The 19,215-nt window shown below is 47.6% G+C and overlaps 2 protein-coding genes across 2 annotated transcripts in view; both read right to left on the reverse strand.

Moving 5' to 3' along the window:
* Positions 1 to 19,215, reverse strand: part of LOC119383707 (calumenin-B-like) — a 583,129-nt gene that overhangs the window by 333,832 nt on the left and 230,082 nt on the right. The window lies entirely within an intron of this gene.
* The window catches only part of LOC119383708 (DNA polymerase delta catalytic subunit), an 86,674-nt gene that overhangs the window by 27,376 nt on the left and 40,083 nt on the right, over positions 1 to 19,215 (reverse strand). Inside the window, exons 11-15 of the mRNA XM_037651975.2 lie at positions 18,578 to 18,891; positions 16,475 to 16,622; positions 15,777 to 16,010; positions 9,431 to 9,603; positions 5,805 to 5,957 (exon numbers count right to left, since the gene is read on the reverse strand). Coding sequence (XP_037507903.1) covers positions 5,805 to 5,957; positions 9,431 to 9,603; positions 15,777 to 16,010; positions 16,475 to 16,622; positions 18,578 to 18,891 — 1,022 coding nt within the window. The remainder of the gene's footprint in view (positions 1 to 5,804; positions 5,958 to 9,430; positions 9,604 to 15,776; positions 16,011 to 16,474; positions 16,623 to 18,577; positions 18,892 to 19,215) is intronic.

Genomic DNA, 19,215 nt, shown 5'->3' on the forward strand with positions numbered 1-19,215 from the left:
AGACAAAACCCTATTGGCGTATTAATGACGACGATAAGGCTGACTGAAAAAGAAAATTTGCGTCCCCTGGAGCGTCTTGCTCGCCAAGAAAAAGCGGGCGTGGCCTCTGAAACTAGAAGATTGTGCACGCTGCCTATCTTGAAGGCAAAACAACTGGCCATTGGAAGCCAAACTTGACCAAGCCAGTGGAAAATCCAACATGGCAGCTTTTAAAATCGAGCGGCGTGGCTCAAAATGAGCAGTTTAATCCAAAGAATCAAAGTTTAGGGAATAAATTCATCCGAAATATTGGTCGCGAAAATATATTACAGTAAAAGCTTGTTAATTCGACTCTCATTAATTCAGAAAATCAGTTAAGGGGAGACGTGGGTCTTAAAATATGGTTTTTTAAAAGTTGGGTGAATGGCATGAAATTTAGTACACTTATTCAGCTTTTTCTGCAGATTCAAAATCTGTAAGTAGATTTTTAATAGCTGCATTAGAACAAAAGATATGCAATTTCTAACACATATTTAAGCATATTTCTTACGGGGATTTTTGGCAACTTTGCTTTGTCAAACACAAAAACAAAGTATGTGGCAAGATAGCCAGGAAGCTGGTCTAGCCGGTGATGCTATTTATTTTCTTAAAATGTTGTTCACCAAATTATAATTCTCGATTATCAGAAATAGTATGCAGCAAAAAAATTTCACTCACATTTACGTCTATTTATTTTGCATTCAAAGTTTGTTGAAGACAATCGGATTAGCATCACCGGCTAAACCAGCTCTCTGGCAGCCTTGCCACATACTTTGTTTCTGTGTTTGACAAAGCAAAGTTGTGAAAAATTCCCGTAGGAAATATGCTTTTAGAGATTGCACATCTTTTGTACTAATGCATCTACCAAAAATCTAATTAGAGATTTGGAATCTGCAGAAAAAATGGGATAAGTTTGTTAAATTTCGTTCTGTTCACCCAGCTAATAAAAGAAATAAAAAAAAGACCCGCGTCTCCCCTTAATTCGGACACGTCATCCAGTCCCTGTAAATATACGCATCACTCTTATGAGACTGGGCGCTCGTTATTTCGGACAGATTTCACCAAAAATCGGACAATTCGGCGACTTTCGGGCTGCTGGCGAGGCTAGAAAACGAAAAAAGAACAATTCGGAACAAAAGTGAAGCTCAAATGCAGCATTGCCAAGGACATCAATTATCGACTTGGCTTGACTTGAGACTGGTTGAACGCCTTTTCTTCACGTGTGGGTCGTGTGGGTTTCGCGGTGCCATTTTGTTGCTTTGTTCCCGTTGGTGTGCTGCATCGTTGAAGACCGTTTTATCGAGGAACGATTCAGTACGGCTTCCTCTAGCTTGATCGTTGCTGGTGCTTTTGTGCTGACTTCTCGTGTGAACGCACTCTCTGCCGATGGCAACGCCAGCGAAGCGGCCCATATACGAGGCCAAGGACTTCACCACCAAAGTAAAAATTTTGCGTGCCCTGAAAAATGGGCTCTCCCGAAAAGAAGTTGCTCTAGTGCCATGACGTCGGCAAACAATACGACGCGAGTCCCCTGAGCGCAGTTAGCATTCTTGCGTATGTGTGGCAGAACACGCCTGTGCACGCCATTGCCAACTGCTTCAGGCACAGTGGCTTTGTTGTACCCGCCTCCAGCGATGCCGCAGTGGCCGAAGTGTCACCGGACGACGGTGCCGATGACGGGCAGGATTTCGGAAGCGCTATGCCTGATGCAGTGACACTCGACGATTATATCGGCATTGATGATGGCGTTGCCACTGCCGGCTGTCTGACTGATGAGCAAATCGTCAAGGAAGTGATGCATAGTGACGAATTCTAGAACGAAGAGCCTGAAGAGGAGCAGCTACACCATGAGCCACACAGGCCCCCTCGTACTATGAAGGAAGCCATGGAGGCCCTCTTCATCCTTGAAGAATTTTTGTTTTGGCACTGCAGACAGCATGCGAGCTGCTGAGCATCTTGAAGGGCTCAGAAAAATTGTGTCCGCGCGAATTTCTGCTCGAAAACAGACACGCATCCGCAATTACTTTGTAAAGTAAAGGTATGTTGGAAAAATTCCTGCATTTATTGTGTTTATTTCGACCATTCGATAATTCGGACATTCGGTTAATTCGGACATTTTTTCCGGTCACTAGAAATCCGAATTAATGAGCTTTTACTGTAGTGCTATGTGAAGCTTGACGGTGCATTTATGAAGTCCGCGTTTTTGGACTCCGAAAAATCCATCCGAAAAAAACAGCTGAGAGCACTGAGCACTTGCTTGGTACTCGTTACTAGGTGGTCATCGGTTGTGGGTATGGTACTTTTGTGGCCTGTTCTGTGCCTACATGAGATGTCAGTGGCACTAATTTGACACTGCATGCGCAAAAAGGTCGCCGCCGCTCAGCGCCACCTCCACTCACCACTTCGTTCTAAGCGGGCCAAGCTCTTCATGCGCTTCGAGTACAGTCAAACCTCGTTATAACGAAGTTGAAAGGGGAGTAGTAATTACTACGTTATAACCATTAGTTCGTTATAGCCAATATCCATTTCTACCAACAATTAGCCAGCAAGAGAGAATGTACTCACCACCGAATATCACAGCAGCCCGCCGCGCAGAGAAAAAGGCCGTCGGAAGGCAAAAAACTAGCAAAATAATAAACAACAATGCACTTTATTTTCGCCAAATTCAGCACACCAGCTGGCAGATTACTTCGAAGAAAAATAGTCCTTAATAGACTTTTGCCGACTCTCCTTCAAGCGGATGACTGCTTTTTCAGCTGCAGCCGCCGTTTCGAGTCCGTCCTCGCCGTCATCGTGAGCACCAAAGAAGTGGCGCAGCAGGTCTGTCGCATCCAGCGCTTGCGCGGGCGTCGGGTTCGCCAACATTAGGCTCCGGGGTGTCGACACATTCGTCACTGTTGTCATTATGCACCCCCGTCACCGCGCGCACAATTTCCGCATCTGACAACTCTTCGGTTGTCACCGCGTCAGCATCGGCACCGACGTACGTGCAGAAAGTGTCGCAATCAGGCACAACGCTGGCGTCAAGGAGAGAGTCCCACGACGTCTGGGCCTGGTCGCCCGCGGCACCCTCACTGGCGACATCACCGAGATCTTCGCTGGGCTCTCTGCTGCTGACGCCAAATGAGGCATGCCGGAAGCAGTTGGCAATCGTGCTTGCCGTGACGGCAGCTTGTAACAACTCGATCGCCATGTACAGGTCGATTGTTGTCTCGCGCTTCATGCTCATATTGAGCAAAATTCGGTCGATGACACGCTTGCGGTAGCCCAACTTAAAGTTCATGATCACCCCTTGATCGAGTGGTTGCACAACCGCAGTAGTGTTAAGGCTCATTCACACTGGCGACTAGCAATGGTCGCGCGACCGTTCGCAACTGGAAGTCAAAAAGCGACTCAAAGCAACCGATATTCACTATGCGTGCGACTTATAACCATCACCATATAGAATTCACGTCTGCTCGTATACAGCTCGCATTGCCGTTGCCCCGTAAAATAGGCTGATGTCCTGTTCCTGCTCATCTGATTGGTTCAGAGGTTTGCGACTGCAGTCGCGCGACTGAAAAATCGAGCAGCGAGCGACTGAGCCAAAGCAGTCGCTTTGCGACCAAAACGGCCATTTGCGACCGTTTGCGACCAGTCGCTTTGCGACTAACTTAGTCGCGCGACCGTTGCTAGTCGCCGGTGTGAACCAGCCTTTAGGCGGCAAAAAGCACAGCTCAATGTTTTTAAGCACAACAGTAGTGTGGTGGGCCACACAGTTATCCAGGACGAGGCATATCTTGCAGTTCTGCTTGCCCAGCCGCTCGTCCCACTCACGCAGCCATTGTGCGAAGATCTCTCTTGTCATCCAGGCCTTGCGGTTGCACACATAACTCACTTGGAGTTTCCACTTTCCTTTGAAGCATCGTGGTGATGCACTTTTGCCGATCACGAGGGCTGGCACCTTTTCGGACCCGTCCATATTCGCACAAAGTAGCACGGTCACACGGACCTTGCTCTGTTTACCGCCCTGGCAGCGGTCACCTTTGAGGGCCAAGGTTTCTTGCGGCAACATCTGATAGAACAGGGCAGTCTCATCTGCGTTGAACAAATCCCAGGGGCTGTATTTTTCGAGCAGCTGCCCAATGTTCTTCTCTATCCACGCCACTGCAGCTTCGCGGTCCACAGATAGTGATCCCCCGCTGACAGCCCTGCCGACGATGTCGTGGCACTCCTTGAAGCGCTGCAGCCAGCCGTCACTCGCCACAAAATCATCGTGCCCCATGATGCACGCGAAGTTCCTTGCCTTCTGCTGCAGAAGTGCCCCGCTCACAGGAGTGCCGCTTGCTCTGATTTCTAAAAACCAGCTGAACGCCTTCTCGACAGCTTCGAAGGCGGGGGCTCACAGCTTCATTCTGTCGCCTTTGACGCCACGTGCGACAGCGCCGGTAATAGCTTCTCTCTTGCTTAAGATCGTTGACAGCATGCTCAATGATACGCCGAAATCTTCGGCCACTTTTTTTTCCTTGACGCCGGACTCAACGGCTTTCAACATTGCCGACTTCTGCTCGACTGTTATAGTTTTGCGCTTACGTTTGTCGTTGTCCATTTCGTGTCTAGCGGCGGAAACTGATAGAGGTGGTGTTGCTCTTCCACAGCGAACGACAAGGAACAAAGCCACAATCTCCGCCGTCCCGGCGTGGAGCTGAGGGGAGGCCGGCTGACGTGCACGCTTGCGCGAGTTGCTGCGCATGCCCGCGCAGCAACTCGCGCAAGTCCATTAGTTCCTGAGGAAAGGGGAGGCAGGGGGACGCGCACCCACGCGCGTGTTGACAGGCAGCTCCTGGGGAGCGCAAGGCGCGAGTTTTGAATTACCGCAGCCATGATGGGACGTAAACCGTCGTGCGCTATAAGATATTGAATTCACGTGTACCAAAATGATCAGTATATGCTCGTTGTGGACAAAGAATGGTTCTTATATCCATTGTGAGGAAATTTTCGCTTCGTTCAAACGAGGTTTTAAATACATGGGCCTCTATGGGAATCTCAAGGGGAATTACAATTGCTTCATTATATCCATTAGTTCGTTATATCCCACTTCGTTATAACGAGGTTCTACTGTAATGCGGTTGAATATGCATGCGTGTGGGTCGGGACCAGAAGAAATTTCAAATAAAGCGATATTTCGTGTAAGCGATTTCGTTATAATGAGGGATTACTGTATATCCGAAAGAAGAATACTAAGGACGTCTAAGAAACTGGAACTTTCGCAAAGAACCAGGAAAGGCTTCATTTGCTAATCACTCCTATTTGGAGCAAGCACTGATCATGGGAATGAAAAAGAAAAAAAAAGGAGCCAGGATGTTGCATTGAGTCGCCCCATCATTATAGCAAAGGCAGCCAATTCCATGCAGTGCCTGAATAGACGCTCCAGAAGAATGGTTCCACCGCTTCCAAGATGGGCATGACCTTGTTTTCCGCGGTGCAGTGAACGGTGTGCTACAGGACAGCCTGAGGTGCCTGAACAGGAGTCAGACTTGGCTATTAAAGCTGGACGGGAAATTTGAGCTGAACAAGAGGCATGTTCTCCTCCATACTGACAACTGCTCAGCACACAAGGTGGAGGCCGAGTTGAGAGCTATTGGGCAACAGTTGAGAGCTACACAGCCAGTGTCACACAACCACAAAGCAACAACAGAAAACTAAAGTTCTCTAACTGTGCCAAGTCAAGAAATTTCATCAGGACACTGCTTTAACGCTAATCGAAGCGACAACGTGATGACCCAACAAGCAGTCGCCAAGCTCACCGGTGTGCCAGTTCCACGTGAGCCTGCTTGGCGGCATACTCTCCATCGTTCTTGGTGAGCTCCTTGGTGATGACTAGTTGCGAGATGTCCACTCGGTTGCATAGCAGGTCAGCAATTGTCTGCTTCGCAAATTCCACAGCCCCATCAGGGTCCCTGCGCAAATGGAGTGGTTAAAGTTACCACAGAATTAACAAAAAACTATTCACACTACCATTTTCCGCCCAATCATAAAGCACACACCTTTCTTTTAGGAATTGAGTCCATAAGTTGACTGCATGTTAAACAGACAAAATGTTAGAATAATACTTCATTTGGGCCTAGTTGGTACATATTCTTGAGGTAAAAGAAACAGCGCAAACACACAAGACGTCGATCCTATGCAGAAGCGAGAATGAGCATGCGCGGCTGGCTTTAGAAGCTTACCATACCACATCAGGAAAAGAGCTCAGCTTTGTATCAGCGATACATCATTGTCCCTCCATTCATCTGAGTATGAATTCATGTCTGCGCGTACCTAATACAACGACTTCATCTTTGTAATACGTCTGTTTTCAATTACTCTTGTGTGAATGTGCTGTAAGGCTGCCTTTGGCGTATACAGTAAAACCTTGTTAATTCGAAGGCCTCGGGACCGAGACAAATATCCCAATTAAGCGGGATTCCCAATTATCCGAAACAACACGAAATCAAAAAAATCAGCCAGAAAACGTGATATACGGAAGTCACACCTTTATTGTGGCAAGTCCGCCTACTTGGAGAAAAATTCCTCCATGCGTGACTGACGCGTTCGGTAGTTCCCAGCACTGAAAGTCATATTTTCCAGCCTGTCAATGAGGCGCAGCATCTCCACCTCACCGCCGTTGCACTCGACAAAGCTGCGCACAACACTCAAGGCATCGATGAAATCCGCCACAGGGGATGCTCGGGAGGGCTCGTCATCGCTGTCAACATTAGAGGCCGAATCGGTCGATCTTGCAGCTATCTCGCTGTCGATGTCGGCGACATTTGCGTACTCGGAGAATCCGATTGGAGTGCACTCCTCGTCTTCCGCGTGCAAAGCCTCACATCGAGCGCAGAGAGTCTCCCCTTCTTCATCAAACGGGCAAGTGACAGCGGTGACAGCACACTCAGTGGAGGTTGCCTCTTCTTTCACAAAACCGGCGTGCTCAAAACACCGTCGAATAACGGTGGCCTCCACCTGCCTCCATGCGTGAACAATGAGGCAAATACCACCGAAGAGGTCAATGTTGTACTCCTTTCCGTTGTCATAGCAAAGGAGCATTCGCTTCAACAGATCGTAGCGATATATTTTCCTGCTATGGTGTATGACGCCCTGGTCCATCGGCTGCAATAGCGACGTTGTGTTTGGGGGTAGAAAGACCAGTCTGATTGCCTGCAGGTTCTGAATGTCGCCGTGAGCTGGGCAATTATCGACGATGAACAAAACGCTGCGCCCTGCGGCCGCAAACTTGCGGTCAAGGTGCTGCACGTATTCTTCAAAGAGTGCAGCCGTCATCCAAGCTTTCTTGTTGTTTTTATAGATCAGGTCATCCTTGGATGGCAATCGTGCATTTTTGAAACGAGGCTTTTCTGTACAACGAGGCTTTTCTGTCTTCCCAATAACAAGCAGTGGCAGCTTGTGCTCAACGCACATGCTCGCACCAAACAAAACAGTGATTCTGTCTTTGTTCTGTTTCCGCCCCTTAATGTCTGCCTCCTTCAAAGCGAACGTCATCGTAGGCAACATTTTGTAGAACAGAGCAGCTTCATCAAGGTTGTAAACATCTGCTGCTTCGTACTTGGCGAGTAGTGGAGCCAAGGTGTGCTGCTTCCAGCCGTCGACAACAGACTGATCCGCGCTGCCACTCTTGCCACAAACAGTCACGAATGTCAGGTTGTTGCGCTCCTTAAATCGGCAAAACCACCCATTGCTGCATTTAAACTCAGAATGTCCAAGTTGCAGCGCCAGCTGGTTGGCCTTCTCACGCAATATGGTCCCATTGACAGGAAGGTGTGCTGCGTTGGCTTTCTTCAGCCAGTCGATCAGAGCTGCTTCAATGTCAGCGTACGTAGGCGGGCGTACTCGTGTACGCTTTGACGAGTGCATCTTGCTGTAAGCATGGAGAATTTTCTCCTTATTCTTGATGATGTTGCACAGCGTTGACAGAGGCACGTGGTGCTTTTCGGCGAGAGCCGTTTTCGACGCCGTCGACTCGCTGGCCTCTTCAATTAAGCACACCTTTTCGTGCAGGGACAAGCTCTTGTACTTCGGCATCTTCCTTCCAAGCACACCTCAATCAACCAATTCACAGGGAAGACACTCAAGCGGAGACAGGAGACAAACGGAGCAGTCGCACCGAATCACACAATGCTCGCCGGCTGACATCCAAATGACACAAAGACTCCACAAAACATTCACTTCGCTAGAGTGGCTAACATCGCTGTTGAGAACATGATGATCATGATAGCAACCGCACGAATCACCGTCTGGCAATTGCTCAAACATGGCGTCTACGACGTATTTCCGGTAAAAAAAAAGCATGGCCTTCAAGATCCGTACATTAAAAAAAATGCGCATGTTTTAGTTACAGCCTCTGAGATTCGCAACACCCTTTGCATATCTCGGAAGTCGCGGCCAAGTGTGCCAATTAACCGGGAAGTGGCAGACTGGCCGCACCAATTATCCGGTCAAATTTACATGTAAAAATTTGGGACCGCGCAAATAATACCAATTATCCAGGATTCCCAATTAACTGAGTACAAATTACCGAGGTTATACTGTATGTGCATTTGACTTCCAAAGAAATAAAGCAGTTGATAGTCAGCGCTTGTGTGTCTGTTTCTTTTCTATGTGAGGTGTCTTGTGTGTTTGCGCTGTTTCCTTTACCTCAAGAAAATGTTAGAATGTGCAAGGATTCCAGATTGCTGAGCATCAGGGGCATGCTCTCCTCTGTGCTCCTAAGGTGAGGAGAGTACTGAGGTCACCCTTTCCGCAAAGCTGCCGGCGACATAGATACTGCTCCGCTTTGTGCAGTGTGCAATTTCATAAACGTGTTCCGAAAAAGTTCATCCAAGTCAGCCATACGACCAGTGGCAACAGCAGAAGTTTAATTTTATACTTTTGGGTGGCTATGTGGCAGCAGTGAAACTTTGTTAAATTAAAATCGTGCATAAACACGCTTCGTTATATTGAGGCTGAAGGTACATGGTGTTGTTCTATGAAAATATGAAGTTAGAAAAACTGAAATATTTCATTATACTGAAGTTTTTATATCAAGGCTTAAATGTACCACAAATGCAATATTGGACTGGAACATTCAAATGTTTCTGCAACTGTACTCCTTACACCGATTTTGTCACACTGCCAAAATCACCTAAAACCACATTTAGCAACTGCACAATTCTACATATGCTGTCAGTAATGAATGCAGGACTGTTTCTCCTTTTGTAACACATGTCACATTGAGTCAAGTGTTTGCTTGTTTCATGTAAGAAAACAACTACAAAATGAAATGTACATGTACAAGAGGAGCCTTAGTGTCTTTAGAACGAATACACCAATCTTTCCGATAGGGAGTTCTTGAAGCAATCGATGCACGCGATAAGTGACCTTGCAATATGCCCACCTGTTAATGAGGATGCGCTCGAGACAGGTGTTGATGAGGTTGGCCACCAGGGGGCAGTTGTCTCGGCGCACCGTCTCAATGCCTTTGCAGTCCATCTTGTCATACGTCTCTGGCCGTGTGTACAGCAGACCCGCATAGCGCTTCTTGTTGATCAGCAGGTAAGGGTAGTACACCTGATGGGGCAAGAACAAAAGAGAAGTACAGTAAAAGCTCGTTAATTCGGATTTCTAGGGACAGGAAAAAATGTCCGAATTAACCGAATGTCCGAATTATCGAATGGTCGAAATAAACACAATAAATGCAAGAGTTTTTTCAACATACCGTTACTTTACAAAGTAATTGCGGATGCGTGTCTGTTTTCGAGCAGAAATTCGCGTGGACACAATTTTTCTGAGCCCTTCAAGGTGCTCAGCAGCTCACATGCTGTCTGCAGTGCCAAAACAAAGTTCTTCAAGGACGACGAGGGCCTCTGCGACTTCCTTCACAGTGCAAGGGGGCCCGTGTGGCTCATGGTGTGGCTGCTCCTCTTCAGGCTCTTCGTTCTCGGATTCGTTGCCATGCATCACTTCCTTGACGATTTGCTCATCAGTCAGACAGCCGGCAGTGGCAACGCCATCATCAATGCCGATATAATCCTCTAGTGTCACTGCATCAGGCATAGCGCTTCCGAAATCCTGCCCATCGTCGGCACCGTCGTCCGGCGACACTTCGGCATCGCTGGAGTCGGGTACAACAAAGCCACTGTGCCTGAAACAGTTGGCAATGGCATGCGCAGGCGTGTTCTGCCACACATACGCAAGAATGCTAACTGCGCTCAGGAGACTCACGTCGTATTGTCTGCCGACGTCATAGCACAGGAGCAACTGCTTGTCAGCAGAGCCCATTTTTCAGGGCACGCAAAATTTCTACTTTGGTGGTGAAGTCCTTCGCCTCGTACTTGGGCCGCTTCGCCGGCGTTGCCATCGGCGGAGAGTGCGTTCACACGAAAAGTCAGCACAAAAGCACCAGCAACAATCAAGCTAAAGGAGCCGTACTGAATCGTTCCTCGATAAAACGACGTTCAACGATGCAGCACAGTAACGGGAACAAAGCAATAAAATGGCACCGCCAACAACTTACGCAAAGAAAAGGCGTTCAACCAGTCTCAAGTCAAGCCAAGTCGACAATTGATGTCCATGGCGATGCTGCATTTGAGCTTCACTTCTGTTCCGAATTATTCTTTTTTCGTTTTCGAGCCTCGCCAGCGGCCCAAAAGTCGCCGAATTATCCGATTTGCGGTCAAATCTGTCCGAAATAACGAGCGCCCAGTCTCATAGAGTGATGCGTATATTTACAGGGACCAGATGACGTGTCCGAATTAACCGATTTTCCGAATTAACGAGAGTCGAATTAACGAGCTTTTACTGTACACATTTTCATCGCTTTATTGGTGAATACACCTGGCGGTCTGCAAAAGAAGCAATGCCAAAGCAGCACGGAAGCAAGAGAGCTATGAGGGACAAACATGGTCGTCACAAACCAACAACAATCTTTAGAAGCAATGTTCTCAATGCACTTCAGCAGCAGACAAGACTGCCAGACAAGTCGCAGCGAAGAATTCCTTCATAAAATATTGCACAGACGTGTTTCCGTATCTGCCTCAAAGAAAAGGGTCCAAGAATCCTGGACCAGCCAGGTCGGCAGGAATGTCGCATAAAAACAATGTCTTTATTGTGGTAGACCAAACATTTACAACAAAGGTATGCCCATGGCTACACAAGACAAAGGAAAAGGCTACAAAAAAAAAACTGTGGTCACAGATTGGAAAGCAGTAAGGGATAACTTTACACCTCTTGGGCAAAAAGAAGCTCCAGTTCCTCGTTCACTTACAAATAAACATGGCAGCGCCCATGCAGACACGACTGCCCGCTTCGATCCGAACTTGCACTTGCTATTCGCCCACTGCGCTGGTGCAACAAATAAATGGTGAAATGAGCCATCGCTTTGTGCCATCGCACACTGAGGACAAAGCATCAGGTACATTTTGTCGTTATTTGGGAGATCAGCTGTTTAGCCATGCCTGCTAAGCCAAAAGTGATGAGAATTTGATAATGGTTCTTGGAATCAGCGCAATATACTAGTCACAAATTGTTGTCGAAGTGTCAGCCCATTAATCTAAAGTAAATACAAGCGTCAGTTTGTAACTTACAGGTCACACAGCCCACAATGACGACTTGATCAATTCGAAGCGGAGGGCACCAGCTGCGATGGTTGCAGCAATTCTTTTTTTCCGGCAATCCTGTCTGTTCGCTTTACTCACCCTACACGTGCGCGCAGATGCCATGGAGATGCTGAGCACATGACGCAACACGGATGAATACATGTGAAGAGGCTAATGACTCTTCCTATTGGCTAAGGGGCCCTGTAGCCTTCACAGTGCTGAAGGGAACTTCTGAGACTGAGTATAGGTCTGCCTTGGCAAACTACTCCCTGGGGCACTGGAGTACACGTGACTAATGAGGAGTATGTTTTCCTGTGTGCAGTGTGGGGAGAGCGTCACCCTTACTACTACGATGTTGCAAAGTGCACAGTAAGTAGGGGCTCTGAGTGTTTACACCTTTCCTGTATATTTATGCTTTTGCAAGCCCAAATTTCAGGCAACAGCCCAAGCAAAAATTTAGGTGCCCTAATTGAGACATGCATTGTGCAGCAGAAGCATTTGCTTGTTGTGTCCTGCATGCTGAGTGCTAGAAAAAAAAACGTTCGCCAGCATCTTACACTCCCCGTGACACTTGAAGGCGAAAGCCTTCAAGTGTCACGGGGACACATTAGGTTTGGCAACACATTAGGTAATGTGTTGCACACTTGGCAACACATTAGGTTACAACGTAATCGAGGACCAGACTTCTGGCAAGACATAATGAGCCACTGTGTGGGAGACACACTTAAAGTTACCTTGATATTCTCAGTCAGTTGCATCGGTGTCCAAAGCCCAAACCCACACTGGTCCGTACTGCTGTGAAATACAGTAGAACCTCGTTGATACGTTCCCGCTTAGTACGATTTCCCGGCTCCTACGCTCGAAATCGCGAAAATTAAAAATAACCCAATACAGCTGTGTGTAATGCGTTCCGGTTATTACGTTCCCGGAAAATACTATCATTCGGCAGCAACGTTCAGCAATGCGGAAAACTGCAGTCGTATGACACGTTTTGTACTCAGAAACTCTCATTCAGGTGTGCATAAAAAGCCCTTTTGTGTACTTGTGAAGTGCGAAGTGGCAGACAGCCGCCGTGCTGCGACGGCGGTTTCTCCGCAGTGCCTTTCACCCCCTCCACGCTTTCTCTGCTTTGCTCAATTGTGCCCTCCGCGTCTGGTCCCCTCCGTGTCTTCTCCGAATTGCTCGATCGCCGCTCTCTGTCAATCACACACTGATCCGAAGGCAGGCGACGAAGCTGGCCATCAGAATCTTCAAACGGCTTTCAAAAAAAAGTATTTTCTGTAGTACTTGGCACGATTTCGCTGAGCATTGCAAACCCTTCATCCGTACAGAGATGCACACTCGTTCCACACACTTTTGTTCAGACCCCATGGCTACAACAACAACTGGGGGAACTAACAATGTGGCCCAAAGAATGGACGCTGTCGCTCCTCCAGTCCGCCACGGTTCGGTACAAGACCTACGGAAACGCACATGCCGCCGCCGCACAACACGCCGCGACACGTAACCGTAGCAACGCCGCCATTGTGCCCAGTGAATATGGCAGATAATTTCCCCCACACTTTTCTCCCGGAGCGCGTTCGTTTTCGGGTTGCTCCACCTGGCGCAATTCCAGTCGACGTTCGTTTTTCTCTGGGTGGGCAATTCTGCCTACCATCGGGTCGCCAGAAGCTGCCAGAAAAAATTTGTTCTGGAAGATATCTGGGAGGTTTCTGCTTATCAGACGCCAAAACTATGGCCAAAACGAGACGATGCGCGCTCGCCACCATATTTGTGAGGACTCGACAGATCGCAATGCGGGCGCTTGGGGACTTCACCTTCGGTTGCCTTTATGCTGGGCGTTATCTTTTAAAGCCCGTTCCGCTGTGCGAGAAGGTGCGACTACAAGTGGCGGCGAACATACCAGCGCATGTCTCAAGTTAAGACAGAACGCAAACTGATCAGCACGAGTGTACGACGTAGTATGCGATAGCCGCAAACAGCTGTCGCTTTCGGGGACGCTTATCACTGTCGCGAGATTTCGCAGATCGTGTTGTAGCACGATTGTTACGTGCACTGCGAAGAGTTGAGCTTGTTAAGTCTTTAGCGGGGCGGCAGTTTTCTTCACGGACGGGGCGAGTCGTGCATGATCTTGCAAACGTACGTGATCTTATCCCAAATGCATATGCTCGAGAATATCACTTCCCCTCTTCGGCAAATCTAGCCCCATATTCCCAAGCGGCAAGGCAGAAAGAAACGATGCTCATGCGGCGTAATGTTTCGTCTGCTGAGACGGCAGTAGCGTTTTTTTACGTTTACGCTGGTTGTCCCCGAGTTCGATTTTGCAATACAGTCGATCCCGGATATATCGAACTCAAAGGGGACCGCGAAATAGTTCGATATATCGATAATTCGAAATATGAAATATGCTTATTTAAGGCTTTAATTAACGCACTGCAGGCATCGACACAGTTTTCCGAAATCGTAAAAAGCGCGAATATAACGATTCGCTCACATATGCTAAAGAACAAGGCGAGAACTTCTTTTGCAAGTTAGCGCACTTTATTCTGCAGGCAAATAGTCCATCAATTTGTCTTGCTTCTTGCGCGCCGTGAATTTATCAAGTCATCGTCAATATCACTGAAGCTTTCCAGATAAGTAAATTCAACACCTTCGACCACAACAGCGGTGATCGACGCTGAACGCTGATGCGAGCTCTGTAGCGTGGGAAAGGGTTTAGCGGTGGAAGTGGCGGCTGGCATCTTCAAACTACATGGGTCCATTTCCGCAGCACCGGCAACGTCAGCTATGATCTCAGCATCGATGCAATCAGAAACAGCTACATCGTTATCTGCACCGATAAAGTCACTCGCTGTGCTCCCGTCCGATACGGCGCCCGGGAACGCTAATAAGTCGCAAAATTCACTGACGCACCGTACGCCGTAGTCGCAAAATTCACTGACGCACCGTACGCCGTAGTCGGCGGTCATGACGCACCCAAAGTCGTCACCTGGCTACACTCTAACCTGGCACCAAGGCCCGTAAGGAAACAGTGCACGACGATGCTTTACTTGACGTTCCAAGCACCGGTCATCATTTTTATCGCTACGAGCGGGACAATGTTTAGTTCGACTCCCGAATGACGATTTATCAAGAACGGAGCGAGAAGTACCCATGCCACAAGATAACAACGCTGCACAAAGAAACATTCCTCCACTGTCGACATGTTGGCGATACCGATGGCACTTGTGGCTTGGTAGAAGGCAGCGACTACTTTGGCGAGAAATGCGACAAAAAGCGTAGCCTCTGAGATCTGCATTTTAAAACCGAAAACACTCAAAATACGTGACGAGGTTGCGGATCTCGAAGGCCATGCTTTGCGGGCCCGCATGCCATCGTGCGCGAACACACAAGGAAGGGAATGCAAACATTACAACAAGGCTGCCAAGTCACTTCGAATTCTCATTTTGGTGCCCTCGGCAATCAGCCTCTTTGAAAAACACTAGTCCACGCATTAAAACCTGCGGATCGCGCGTAAAATATACCGGTGAACTGACAAGCGCTGCGCAACGAACTAGAGCAACGCAATTTCGTCACCTGCGCGTGACGGGGGACTGGAACTTATAAGAATTCGACAGAAAAATTATGAATGTTTGTTAGGAAAAATGTACTTTCTGGGCTTCGGCGCGGGGCAGCGTTCGATATAGCGGATGTTTTGCTGTGCGGGAGTTCGATATACGTGCCCACCAGCCGCATACTTTTGCATGGGAAATTCAAGGGGATTTCTCAACTGTTCGATATAGCCAATAATTCGATATATCCGAGTTCGATATATCCGGGATCGACTGTATTCGGGTTGTCTTGTGATTTCAACACACGTGACTACAACGTTATTTCCGGTCAGGAGCGGAACTAGCTGGCTGACCTCTCTCTGGCTGCCAGCGAGATGCCAGGAGTCCGAAAATCGAAGAGTCCCTCCATGTTTTTTGAGAAATAAATGTTTTTTGCCCTTGCACTTCAGGTGTGGGCTTGTCAGCCTCAATTTTTACTTGATTCGGATCGTACGTTTTCCCGGATCGTACGTTTATTTCCCGTGTTTTTTTCGGAAATGTATCAACGAAGTTCTACTATACAAGACCACCAGAGCTTTAACAGCAGACAACTTACTTTCTCAAACTCAAGGTTGATGGGGCGTACAAACTTGGCGGTGACGTAGGTTGCCGCTTCACGGCCGAGCTCCATGGCCTTCTCCAATGCGTCGGTGCCGAACCGGATCATGACCGAGTCGGTGTCGCCATAGATCACCTTGGCATCGTGCTCATACCCATTGGCCCGCGTGTACCGGGCCTCCACTTCCTGCTTCGTCTTCTCAATCATGGTGCGGCCAAATGCAGTGACGCTCTGCAACCGAGGGAAAGCAGAGAATGGTAAGTACAGCGAGCCTTTTCTCAGGGCAACTGCTACAGAACCCCACTTCACTTTTTTTTTTTTCTTGCTGCCCTCAGTTTTTGCAGAACGACTAATTGACTGACTGACTGATTGATTGGGGTGATTGACTGACTGGCTGAATGATTGGTTGTCTGACTGACTTTTGCTCAAGATGAACGGAGCAACGCCAGGTTGGGTGGCAGTTGGACAGACCCTTTCGATTGTAATCAAGCCACGACCAGGGTCAAATTTCTTGACTTAGATGGGCACCCTTCTGCATCTTGCCCAAATAAGCCAAATGCGGTCAAGAAACTCGAACCTGAGCAGCCTCGATAACAACTAAAAGTGCACCGCGTGAAACCCGTATCAGTGAGGCTGGTCTGTTACAGCAAATGAATGCGGGAAACCTTCAAAATTTGAAGACCTTCTAAACTCACCTTAGAGATGGCAAGGCAGGGTAACTTGCCGACCTGTGCCCCTGTGAAGCCGTAGACAGAGTTTGCGCTGATCTTCAAAGCAAGCTGACGGCCGTCGAGCACCTTTTTGCGGAAGGGGTCTGTCTCATTCTTCAGGTCAGTCTTGGCCCTATGCAGTGAAAAGAATGAGTGCACGTTTGGCCAACTGTTTGTTTTTTCAGCATTGACACAAATGCCTTAATTTTTCTGGCAAATCACTATCACCAAACTAAACCCATAATAACAACAATCATGCTATTGATCTCGGACAAGATGCACATGCTGTGTCAGAGATCCCATACATTTTAATTTTAACTTGACAATCTGAACCGTCCTAACCACAGTGTGTGCGTGTTCCACATGCTGTAGTAGCGCTTTCTGTCTGCTCCTGCGGCACTGTTGTGTGCTGTTTCAATGCAATTCTCACCGTGATGCTTAGAGTACAGCTAACCCAATTATCAATTCTACCAACGATTCCACAAAGTACAAATTCTGCATGGAATATACTGTATAGATTTAAACCTAGGTAATGAATTATTGAACATATCCAAGTAGGTGAAGTTGTCTCACCACTAGTACAGCATAACGAATTTGTGTTTATACATGTTTAATGCGTACTGAACGCAAGACAGTTCTTTCGTGTCAAATGGGGACTCGTTGCACAGTTGAATCCCTTTATAAGGCACATGCACCGGGGAGAAGTTCTTGTCCCTTATATGAGGTGTCTCTTATAAGCAGGGTACCATGTTCTCATTTGATGATGGAACCCTATTTCAATGTAGGCACACTGGTGTCTCTTACATCTAATCGTCTGTAACATCAGTGCCACTTGTAAAGGGTTTCAACTAGAGCTGTGCGAATAGCAAAATTTTGGGTGCGAAGCGAATTCGAATATTGAAGTGTGAGTGCGAATCGAATCGAACATTTTTCTAATATTTCTCGAATATTTCTAGAATATTTTTCTAATACTTCGAAGCGAAATTGCAGAAAAAGAAGTTGGAGAGGATTCCTAAGCATATTCTTATGAGATAGCAACATGAAAGTGTTTCTTTTCGCTAGGTTGAAGCGCAATGTAGAGGCCGAATTGTATTTATGTACATGATTTGGTGCAACCAAAGTGTTGCCGACAACACTTTACACGTGATAGGCAAAGATGCCACTTCCTCAGCCTCTCCTCCTCTTTCAACTTCTGTGGAAGCCCAAGTGATGTGGCGGACAAGGGTCTGCTCCCTTCAAGTCCGGAGTTCCTAATCTGCCTCGTAGACATTGATATATAAGAACATCTGAAATTTTGGATGCTATAAAGCTTCGGCTTCCGATTTTTCGGACTTCCTGCCCAAATTTCAGGTCCAAAACAGCATTAATTGAGCCCCCACCCCTGCTACATCTTTCATCTCCATGTTGGAACTAGCGTTTTCTTGAGTTAATACATTTGCGACCGTAGCGGAGCTTGAGAGGCAGCTTTGCCGCAATACCGGGGTGTGATGAGGTGAAGCATATTGAAAATGTATGGACCACTTTCAATCGGACGTTGACTGTCTCTTGGCAAAGTTCGACCGTAACGGAGCTTGAAAGGCAGCTTTGCTGCAATACACAGGTGTGATGAAGTGAAGCATATTGAAAATCTAGGGACCACTCACAATCGGAAGTTGACTGTGTCTTGGGCTCTTGGCTAAGTTCTACCGTAACGGAGCTTGAAAGGCAGCTTTGCCGCAATACCGGGTTGTGATGAGGTGAAGCATATTGAAAATTTAGGGACCACTTACAATTGGACGTTGACTGTCTTGGCTAAGTTCGACCGTAACGGAGCTTGAAAGGCAGCTTCGCCGCAATACGGGGAGTGTAATGAGGTGAAGCATATTGAAAATCTGAAGGGGTCACTTTCAATCGGACGTTGACTGTATTTGTTTTTGTGAAGTTCGAATAGTTGGAATAGCAAAATTGCAGTGCGAATCGAATCAAATAGCAAACACTATTCGAAAAATATTTGAAATTTCGAATATTCGCATACCCCTAGTTTCAACTCAATTAGTTCTAGATGAAACACAAGCATGACAAAGTCATCCTGCATCACACTGCACTTGCCTCTTGCGAGCGCTGAGCAAGTCCTCGAGAATCTCGGGTAGGAGCCCCTTGCGCACGGAGGCCTTGACGAAGTGGTCGCCCGAAGGAGTGCGGATGAACTGGTCCGGCTTGAGCATCTCCCTCTGCCGATTGTCCAGCACAGTCGTGTAGCACAGGTTGTGCGCCATCATGATGGACGGGTACAGCGAGGAGAAGTCGAGCGTTGCAATGGGCACACTGTAGAAGCCCTTGGCCGGCTCAATCACCGTGGCACCTTCAAAGTCCTCACCCGCCTCCGAATGCACCACTGGCATAACAAGATCCTGCTCCGCAGCCTGCAGTGGGATTTAACCAAGTGAATGACCACCGCATTGATACAAGTTTGAATTTACGGCCAAATTGTGATTATGATGATGATGATAATGACGATGTGCATGATGGCACAAGGCATGTGCTGATGAGTTTTCAATGGGCAAATCAATTCAGATGGCACATAAGATGTACCAGTCTACAGGACTAGAATAACAAACTAGAATAAATCAGAGGCATTTCTTGCAAATATTAGCATGCAACAAATTCATCTTTGTGACACACTGGATATAACGAGGGCAGTGAAGTCCTTCTGCATGGTAACGGACAGCTCAATCTCCTCGGACATG

This window comes from Rhipicephalus sanguineus, chromosome 2 (assembly GCF_013339695.2).
Source record: "Rhipicephalus sanguineus isolate Rsan-2018 chromosome 2, BIME_Rsan_1.4, whole genome shotgun sequence".
Lineage (NCBI taxonomy): Eukaryota > Metazoa > Arthropoda > Arachnida > Ixodida > Ixodidae > Rhipicephalus > Rhipicephalus sanguineus.